This window comes from Colossoma macropomum, unplaced genomic scaffold, assembly GCF_904425465.1.
Source record: "Colossoma macropomum unplaced genomic scaffold, Colossoma_macropomum, whole genome shotgun sequence".
NCBI classification, from domain to species: domain Eukaryota; kingdom Metazoa; phylum Chordata; class Actinopteri; order Characiformes; family Serrasalmidae; genus Colossoma; species Colossoma macropomum.
Window position 1 is genome coordinate 12,584,904 of NW_023494803.1, and position 10,753 is coordinate 12,595,656.

General features: G+C 39.4%; 1 protein-coding gene across 1 annotated transcript; it reads left to right on the forward strand.

The window, feature by feature from the left end:
* Positions 1-738: 738 nt before the first annotated feature.
* Positions 739-10,705, forward strand: LOC118823545 (cathepsin L1-like). Its single transcript, XM_036593233.1, has 9 exons — positions 739-818; positions 1,773-1,873; positions 4,072-4,214; positions 4,334-4,528; positions 4,925-5,116; positions 5,604-5,766; positions 6,461-6,569; positions 9,955-10,056; positions 10,487-10,705. The coding sequence occupies exons 2-8, from the start codon at positions 1,774-1,776 to the stop codon at positions 10,052-10,054; spliced, it is 1,002 nt and encodes a 333-aa protein (XP_036449126.1). The 5' UTR covers positions 739-818; position 1,773; the 3' UTR covers positions 10,055-10,056; positions 10,487-10,705.
* Positions 10,706-10,753: the final 48 nt, after the last annotated feature.

A 10,753-nucleotide genomic window follows, 5' to 3' on the forward strand; every position in this document is an offset into this window, starting at 1 on the left:
GTAAAGCCTCTGTATTTACCTTCATGAAGGAGTCTTTTGATTGTAGACTTTGACAATTGATGACTTGATATTGTGAATGGGTTTTTCTTAATAACAGAAAGAAAAATATCATTATCCACTTTAATTGTCTTTCCATGGTCTTCCAGGCCTTTTGGTGTTGCTGAGCTCACCAGTTCCTTTTTTATGAATGTACCAATTGTTAATTTGGCCACTGACCACTTGTGATTTGACCACTGCTATTCACTGCTATTTGACCACTACTTTTCACTACTATCTCTCATAGGTAAGTTTTGTTTTTCAACCCTCCACTTGCAATGACGCCTCTTTGAATTGCATGATTCTATTGTAAATCAAAGTGTGACTCCGTTGTCACTAGCTAATTATGTCAGTAGTGTAAAGCCTTCAGTCCACAATGAAAGCAATACAACAAATTTATGAACTTAACAGTGAAATAAGATTATAACTACAACACTTAGAGTTTAAATACTACAAGACTGATGGTTTTCTTTTAAAAAAATGAACTGAACAGTGTAGACCTGTTTATTTTTATTTCACAGCAATCATCATGTCTTCTCTGAAGGCCTAAAATGACCTGAGGTTTCCACACTGCAGCTGTAATGCATGAAGTCATATTGCTCTCATCTTTTTTGGTCTCAGATAGTTGAAGTTTGTGGTGAGCGTGTATCTGTCGGTATCTTTAGCACAGAGATGAGTATCAGAGTGACAGATAACATGAGATAAAGTCAGCATAAAGCCAGTGACAGTGAGGGCACCCACTCACACAGAGAGCTTCACACCTGAAGAGCAGGTAGATACAGGTAAGCACATTCAGAGATTTACACTGAAGGAAAAATACTAACCTAAAAAACAAAGCAGTGAAAAAATTTTGTTATAAAAAAAGAACTTTTGAGAAACAGAAAAAGGCAGCATAGATACAAGATAACTAAAGCACTTTGAAACGAATTGCATAAATTATATGATTATAAATGAAGCATTTGTTAATTATCTTGCTGCTGTCTGATATGTGAACTTTATGTCAAGTAACTAATTAACTAACTAGCTAAATAGATAAATAATTTTAAGAAGAACATACCTGTAGTTTTTACACCTTTTAGGGATTCAGATAATTAAAAAAAAAGAAATATATTTTAAAAATGACATTAGATAACATTAGGAAATGATTCATAATAACAATAATAATAATAATAATGAAAAGAAAAATTATATTATGCCTCTTCATTTTTGTCATTTTTCTGTTTTTGATGTAATTTGAAAAGGCCTGTTGTTTTTGGATTTTAATTAAAGTAAGTTAACAGAACAGGAATCTGTATTAATCTGTATCTGTTCCTATACGTTTAATTAACTCAAAATTTATGGCAGCCCAAACATTAACTCTTTAAGGTTAAAACTTCTCTTTTTTCAGTGTATGCACTCTAAGAGCAGTCAAAAATCCTGTTTTTAAGCCTAAAGAAACTGCATCATCAGGATGCATTCCAGCATCACAGCTGAACAGTATTTATATGATATGGCTTTCTTGCTGAATCCTGTACACTTTATCTGATCACTCATTTCACAACATTCCAACATTAATGCAGGACAGAAACTACATGGCACTGTGAGAAAAAATGAGAGGTTAAAAATACTGGTTCAAAGAGTTTATGTGATCTAAATTTGAAGGATTATTACATTTTTAAACAGTATTTGTTTATTTCCCTTAGGCTGAAATTATTTACAGTGTAGGTAATTATTTTGTTCACTCTTACTCTGTGCAGAATGAGGGTTTTTCTTGCTGTCGCTGCTCTTGTGGGTGTGGCCGGTGCAGCCAGTGTCTCTGTGGAGGATCTGGAGTTCAACGCCTGGAAACAGCAGTTTGGTGAGAAATTTACATCAAATCTGCTTCTTTTTTCATGAACAACTCTCCATCAGGTAGAGGCATTACACTAAAATCACATATCATTTAGAATAGCCGTATATATCTGAAAGAATTGGATTTTAAAGTCTATTTATTCAAACAGTAAGTGTTTATTTGTTTGGTGTTTATTTGTTTGCTTTGTTTGATTTAAGCTACTGTATTTGCTTTTATAAATTAAAATGATTAGTATTTTTTTCCAGTGTATTAGATTAGCCTGAATTTAGTGCCATGCTATCTTTCTCTCTCTCTCTCTCACACACACACGCTCCTGCTCTTTCCCTCTCACACACACCCTCTCTGACTTTATCTTTATATTGCACCACTTTCTCTCACTTTCCCTCTCTCTCTCTCTCTCTCTCTCACACACACACTCCTGCTCTTTCCCTCTCTCACACACCCTCTCTTTCTTTATCTTTTTATTGCGCCACTTTTCTCTCTTTCTCTTTCTGTCTCTCACTCGCCATCTCTGTCTTTATTTCAATCTTTCTATCGTGCTGCACTCTCTCTCTTTCTCTCTCTCTATCACTCTCTCTCACACACGCTCCTGTTCTTTCTCTCTCTCATACACACTCTTGCCCTCTCTGTCTTTATCTTTCTATCATGCCGTATGCTCTCTCTTTCCCTCTTTTTTCTCTCTGTCACTCGCCATCTCTGTCTTTATCTCTATCTTTCTATTGTGCTGCACACCCCCCGCCCCCCTTTTGAGGAGAGGATGAAGGCTCGGCTCTGGTTAAAAATATCCCAGGCCAGGCCAGACCCCTGATCTAGATTGTCAAAAACGTCCAGTGTCCAGCTACTTTTAACAGAGATGAGCTGATATGTTATATGTAGTGCTTATTTACCATGGACATTATAATGTGAGCTCAGAAGCCAACATTTTTAAATCAACACAAAACACCAGAAATATCTAGATATTCAAACAAATGCCTCAAACTTTTCTGACAGATGGTGGAGTTTATTTAGCATGTGATACCATGGAGACTGGGTGGGCAGGGCCCGCTGTAACATGATTTTCCATAGACCCCTTAAGTTTGTGTGTCATTTTGTAGTTGGCATTGGGCCCATATTTGGACTCTGGGTCTAAGCTTGATGTTTCTATGGCAAAAATGAAAGGAGTTTCCCAGAAATCACCTCTATCGTGCCCCATGCTACATAAAAATGTTCAGAACCACGTGCATTTTGTCTTGTGTAAATATTCCTCCCATATATCACTGGATCCTCTGAATTATGATGTTGTTAAAAAGTCATGATGCTAATATTGCTACATGCAAGCTAAAGCTACTGCGTATCAGTTTGGCATCACTATGGTGGTCGTATCACTGGTTTGTCAGCCTTTTTCAATGATTACCAGAAGAGTATCAAAAGAGGCTAAAACCACTTGAAAGTCACCAAAGTATGTGATGATAGTATCAAATGTACACTATATGCACAAAGCATTGGGACACCCCTCCTAATTATTGAGTTCAGGTGTTTCAGCCACACCCATTGCTAACAGGTGGATCAAATTAAGCACATAGCCTTGCAGTGTCCATAGACAAACACTAGCCGTAGAATGGGTCACACTGAAGAGTTCAGTGACTTTAAACATGGCACTGTCATAGGATGCCGCCTCTGCCACAAGTCAGTGAAATTTCTGCCCTGCTAGATCTGCCCCTGTCAACTGTAGGTACTATTATTATGAAATGGAAGCACCTTTGAGCAACAACAGCTCAGCCAGAATTGTATGCTTCTAAGTTTGTGGGAACAGTTTGGGGAAGGCCCTTTTCTGTTCCAGCATGACTGAGCCCCAGTGCACAAAGCAAGCTCCATAAAGGCATGGCTGGGTGAGTTTGGTGTGGAAGAACTTGACTGGCCCTCACAGAGGACTGGCCCTCACAGAGCCCTGACCTCAACCCCATCAAACACCTTTGGGATGAACTAGAGCGGAGATTGTGAGCCAGACCCTCTCGTCCAACATCAGTGTCACAAATGCTCTTCTGGATGAATGGACAAAAATTTTTTTCAAAAAAAAAAAATTTTCAAAAAGGTTCTATATAGAACAGCACATTCTCCATCAATCTGAAGAACCTGAAACTTTTACTTTTTTACTCGCAGCTTATACTTTTTCGTGATGTGTTCAGGCCCATTTCCTCCTCAGCATAAAAAATGTTTCCTCTTAGGTAAGAGTTATGGTTCAGTGGAAGAAGAGGCTCAGCGTAAGATGATCTGGCTGGACAATCGTAAGCTGATCCTGGAGCACAACATGCTGGCTGACCAGGACCTCAATAGCTACAGACTCGGCATGAACCGCTTTGCAGATATGGTGAGATCTTACATACACAGTTCACTGAATCTATTCTTCAGCTCTGTTTATTATGTGCTGTTCAGTAAACATTCTTGACATCTGGATTGTCACAATCCTCTCACCATCTTCTCCAACAGGACGATCAGGAATACCAGCAGATGTTTAAGGGCTGCCTGGGATCCTTCAATGAGTCTGAGATCGAGAGTGAAACTACATTCCTTCAACAGGAAGAGGGTGCTGCTCAATCCAGGAATGTGGATTGGAGGGCTAGGGGCTATGTGACCAGAGTTAAGGACCAAAGTCATTGTGGCTCCTGCTGGGCCTTCAGTGCGGTGAGTTACAGAAGGACAGGTAGAAGGAGAACCGGATGGAGGGATTACTTGAAGTAGCAGTGAGTGGTATGGCCGAAAATGTGTGGCAGTGCAAGTAAACCTACCTTTTGAGCTGGTTGTTATACTTGGATGTCCCTTCAGTTTTTAATTAGACCCATCTTTAAGAACCAAAGTCAATCTGAAATATTTTTTATTCTGCAGGAAAAGCTAGAACATGAAATTCAGATATTAGTCTCTTACACTGCTTATTAATATTCAGATTGGGTCTTCTAGAAAGATTTGATCATAGATGCCTACAGGATTAAAGTAGTGCAGTGTTGTTCAAAATAGCCAGCCAAGAGTGGCTCAGCAGTCTCAAACTGTGGTGTTTGTTTATGTCATCTCTCTCTCTCTCAGACGGGGGCACTAGAGGGTCAGATGTTCAAGAAGACAAAGAAGCTGGTACGCTTAAGTGAACAACAGCTGGTGGACTGCTCCGGGAGTTATGGAAACCATGGCTGTCAAGGTGGTTCAATGGGCAAGGCCTTCAAGTACATCAAGTCCAGTGGAGGCCTGGAGACAGCATACACTTATCCATATCAGGCCAAGGTGAGGCTACAGTAGTTAATGATAATCTACTAATCTAAAATAATGCCAAAAGTTTAATTAAAAATAAGTAAATTTGTCCGTATACCAAATGTAGTTGATCAGCTAAGATATCTTAATTGTGTGAGGTTTGCTTCTTTAGTTTTGCAATAGAGCTACAAAGCTAATGGAGTTACGAAGGTATGAAAGCCAACTGTATGCCCATTAGCATGGTGCTAACCACATAAATTATGTCCATACATTTTTGCCCATTTTTATAACAGTTTAGCAAACAGCTGTGTGATGATTCAGCATGCAGTCTGCACAGTGCTAACTGGTGGGGTCTTAGTTGTTAGCCTTTCAGCTCCAGTGATTTTTTTTTGTTTTGGCACTGTTCATCTACATTTGGGGTGAAGGGAAAATTTTGGAAATTTGATTTTTTGAAAGTATCTTTTTGAACTTTGAACCAGAGAGTTAGCAAACCATCCTGATTGTTTCCATCTCTCCTCAGGAAGGGCAGTGCAAGTTTAGTAATCAAAGAGCTTGGGCTAAGTGCTCCGGCTATAGAAAGGTGCCGCACACAGAACGTGCTCTGAGGAACGCTGTGGCCACAATCGGACCTATTTCTGTAGCTATAGACGCCTCCCGACACAGCTTCCAGCTCTACAAGTCAGGTAATCCTCAGAAAACAGTCCCACATGTACTCTCGACCATATTCTGTCTTTGTTGAGGCACATATGAAGAAATTGACCACTTGCAAGATAGTGGTTGTCTCTAAACATTTCTTCCTCTGTCAAAAAAAGGAAGAACATTTCAGAATAAATGTGCTGTGAGAACGGCAGTGGCAAGAAATCAGAATGCTTAGTGTAAGAAATGGTGGAAAGGTGTCAGAGAGGAGAATACAATGCCTGGCTAACGCTATCCTGATCATCTGGAGCTGTTTTTATTTCATTTCATTTCTTTTAATTCCTGAAAGTGAAAATGTTTTTGAAGATCAAACTTACAGCTTAGTGTCAAAACTACTAACAGGCAGACTTACACTGAATATTAAGATCTGTTAACTGATTAGTTAACTTTTCTTAGCTTAGTGGCTGACAGTTACCAGATTAAAGAGGACTGTAGAGCGCTCACATTTGGGATTAAAAACATTATGTATCAAGATAAATATTAATGCACTCGTACACATGCCATTCTTTATATAGTTTCGTTAAAGTTAGCTGACAAACCTCACATTATTGATGGTGAGTCCTTTTTCAGTACCTAATGTAATGTAACTGTAATGATGTATGTCTGATCTGAATATCAAGCCAGTTTATTTTTGAATAATAAAATATTTTCCCTCTGGGTGCCTCTAACCTGAATTTGCAGGTGTGTATGATGAGCCAGCCTGCAGCAGCACTAAAATGAATCACGCTGTCCTGCTTGTTGGTTACGGCACTACTAGACGTGGAAAGGACTACTGGCTGGTCAAGAACAGGTAAATTTCACAAAGACAATTCCTGATCACATTACTGTTAGGGACACAGTAGGGAAGGGGTCATCAACATCCAGCTCAGGAGCCACATCTGCCACATGTGACTCTTTTACTGCTCTGTTGTGGCTCCACAGCAGAATTAGATTTGTAGGTAAAAATAAAATAATCATCCTTTGCAGTAAAATAAAGCTCTGCTGATCATTCAAACAAAAATGCTAGAGGTAATGTAGACCTGCCAGTTCACCCTTTAACCCTGAAGGCTGGCAGGATGCTGGTCACCACAGCAACACAGACAACAATCTTCTCTAGCTAGTAGCCAACGTAAAGGCAAAGAGAGAGATTTTAGATGAGCATTGATAATTTGAAGACAAATGGACTTATGGACAAAGCGTCACGATTACTTCCAGTTTAAGCGTTAGCAGGGTAAAACTCAATTCCGCTCCATATAACTACTGCAGAAGCAATGACAAAATGTTAAAGTAGCATACTGCTATGCTCAAACACTGAGCTACAACAGCGATATTTTAAATTTCCTGCACTGTCGTGACAAACAGCGAGATTAAGAAGTGGATAGAAGCACTGATTTAACTGTAAACAGAGCTAAAACGCTATATGTGTGTGATGGCCTTGTTTTTACTGCAGTCTCTGTGTCTTTGTACAATGTGCCAGCGATTTCTGTAATATTTCTGTTTAAAAAAGAAAGAGGAACTTTTATATGTAGTATGAATTTGATAGACTTAGCTATCCCAAACTGGATTACCCAGCTAACATCAAGCAGCTTTCTGCATCACCAGCTAGTTTTCTTCTCAACGTTAAAAAACTAATGCAGGCAATAAACCGTTAACGAAATAATTTTTACATAATCAGCTTGATTCAAGCAACTAATATTAGCTGACACATCAGAGACCTTACATGGCTCTTCCCAGATTACAAATAACTAGCTACACTATATTTCCAAAAGTATTCACTCACCCATGCAAATCATTAAATCCAGCTGTTCCAATCACTTCCATGACAACAGGTGTATAAAACTAAGCATCTAGGCATGCAGACTGCTTCTACAAACATTTGTGAAAGAATGGGTCACTCTCAGGAGCTCAATGAATTCCAGCGTGGTACTGTGATAGGATGCCACCTGTGCAACAAGTCCAGTCATGAAATTTCCTCGCTACTAAATATTCCACAGTCAACTGTCAGTGGTATTATAACAAAGTGGAAGTGACTGGGAATGACAGCAACTCAGCCACTAAGTGGTAGACCACGTAAAATGACAGAGCAGGGTCAGCGGATGCTGAGGTGCATAGTGTGCAGAAGTCACCGACTTTCTGCAGAGTCAATCACTACAGACCTCCACACTTCATGTGGCCTTCAGATTAGCTCAAGGACAGTGCATACAGAGCTTTACGGAATGAGTTTCCATGGCCGAGCAGCTGCATCCAAGCCTTACATCACCAAGCGCAATACAAAGCATCGAATGCAGTGGTGTAAAGCGCCGCCACTGGACTCTAGAGCAGTGGAGACATGTTCTCTGGAGTGATGAATCACACCGTCTGGCAATCCGATGGACGAGTCTGGGTTTGGCAGTTGCCAGAAGAACGGTACTTGTCTGACTGCATTGCGCCAAGTGTAAAGTTTGGTGGAGGGGGGATTATGGTGTGGGGTTGTTTTTCAGGAGTTGGGCTCGGCCCCTTAGTTCCAGTGAAAGGAACACTTAATGCTTCAGCAGACCAAAAGATTTTGGACAATTTCATGCTCCCAACTTTGTGGGAACAGTTTGGGGACGGCCCCTTCCTGTTCCAACATGACTGTGCACCAGTGCACAAGGCAATGTCCATAAAGACATTACCTCAATGCTAAGATACAAGTTAGCTGGGAGTGACATTTTTGATTGAGCAGTGAAAGGTGGATGTTATGCAAAGTATTGCTTCAGAAACTGCAATCAAACTAAAAAAAATGATGCTGTTTGGCAAATCGCTAACATAGCTAGCCAGCTAGCTTTAAAGTTTGCTACTCATATGAAGCTGGTGTTCCTGCTAATGACCTCATTTAGACTCTCTTCTAGCTTAGGCTAGGCTAGCAGGCTACAGGCCCTAATTAGCTAGCCTACCATAAGCTAAAAGAGAGGTTAAATGAGGTCTGTCAAATAGACTCTACATATAAATCAGAAATCGCTGGCATGCTGTAAATATGTCACACATTAGCCAGCTGTTGCCAGCAGCTAATGAAAACTAGCTTTCTTGTTTGGGAATACAGCTACAGTTAGCAATGGCTTGTAGCATAGCTAGGTACATCTAAGTCTACCAAATTCATGCTACATAGAAAAGTTCTTTTTTTGAAAACAGAAATAATACAGAAATCGCTGTTGTACAAAGACAGAGAGACTACTTGATGTGAAGCAGCTGCAGGGCGACACCACACATACAGCATTTTAGCTCTGTTTAAAGTTAAATCAGTGCTTCCATTCACTTCCTATCCTCACTATTTGTCATGACAGTGCACGAAAACTAAGATATGTCTGTTGTAGCCCAGTTTGTGAGCATTATAGTACATTACTATAACATTTAGTCATCGCTTCTGCAGTAGTTATATGGAGTGGAAGTTAGTTTCACCCTGCTAACGCTTTAAGTAGTAGGAAGTAATCACAACTCCTGGTGAAATAGGCCCATTTGTGTTTATAATCACTCCAGCTGGTTTCCTGATACATTTAATCTACCACAAGAAACTGTAAAACATCATAAAGTCATGAAGCTGAAATCAGCTTCTCATTCGCCAGCTTCTTGTTCAAATTTTCTTCTTACATCTTAAATGGTGCCTGAAACAGCAGAATGTAACTGCTGCCTCATCTAAGATGTAACGGGAAAATTCGAACAAGAAGTTGGCAAATGAGAAACGACTTCAGCCTCGCAAAAAGTCGAATGTTGAGAGACATTTTACAAGAGACAACTTTTGTGGAACAGTTTCCTGCTGGAGATAAGCAGCTATAGCTGAGCTAAATATTAAAATAGAGCAAAGTATGTCTGCATTTTTGTTTATATTAATGTTTTTTTTTTAGTCTATACTAGAGCTTTAGCACATACTGAGACATATTTATAGCCAAGATGGTAAAATGGACATAAAATGTTGTGGCTCCCAAGGTGGTTTGATTTTTGTTGAAAGGACTAAATGGCTCTTCTTCACATCTGGGTTGCGACACCTGCAGAAGGGGATAGGAATTTAGGCAGAAGGCAAAGATGAATATCCGAGATTTACTTTGCAGCTGGAGAGTTAACTGGGGTGTTTACAGTGTGTATGAAGCATAAACAGATGTGAAACATAGTCTGGAAGAGTATTGTGCTTTAATAAGAAGGCAAAAATAAATACCCAACACTGACAGTAATTTGTTTTGCAGCTGGGGTACTGGGTGGGGTGATAAAGGCTACATCAAGATGTCCAGGAACAAGAGGAACCAGTGTGGTATTGCCTCATATGCCGTCTATCCTGTGGTTTAAAGGTATAATTTCATTAAAGTTGTCAGTCCTCATCCACACAGATCTACACTGTTGGGTTCAGCCCCAGCTTCCTGTTTCAGACGCTGAAGAAAATGTAATGCAGATGTAGTGTGCATTACATTTTAATGGCCAAAAAAATCTAGTTACTAGTGCTGTTTTTCACATCACTGTAGCTGTGCACAATTACTCTTGTGACCCAAAAATGTTTTATAGTTAGTCACATTCCTTGTAACAGTTTGAATTGTGTATAGAAGGAGTTTTAGTGATTCCAGTTGAATCTGAACTTTGCAGGTCAGTGAATCTCCTGGAGCTGAGATGGGATCTCTAGAATTATAACTGAACTACATCAATGAATATGTTGTATCTCTAGCTATAATACAACATTAAGGAGTAGCATGTGAATTAATTCTGTTAAATGTTGTTTTTCTACAGACTGGAGAGAGAGAGAATCTTGAAAACCTCAAGAAGGAAGTTCTGGCCAAAAAAACTTTTATTTTCCTTTTCCTCTGATTACTTTCCTTTCTTTTTTCACTTCTTTTAAAGCAGATTAAGCATTAGATAAGCATTATACTGTCTTAGAACACAAATTAATCTCAGTGTGAAATACTGTTTCTGACTGTTCAAAACAAAATAAACTCTCAGCATTCATAAAATCTATAATGGCTGTAATTCATTCCAGCTCCTCACACCAGCACACAC

Excerpts from the sequence above, each read along its gene's own strand:
- LOC118823545 (XM_036593233.1), top strand. The coding sequence starts at position 1,774 with ATGAGGGTTTTTCTTGCTGTCGCTGCTCTTGTGGGTGTGGCCGGTGCA. Across the intron at positions 5,117-5,603 it reads CTTATCCATATCAGGCCAAG|GAAGGGCAGTGCAAGTTTAG; the intron begins GTGAGGCTACAG and ends ATCTCTCCTCAG. Across the intron at positions 5,767-6,460 it reads CTTCCAGCTCTACAAGTCAG|GTGTGTATGATGAGCCAGCC; the intron begins GTAATCCTCAGA and ends CTGAATTTGCAG.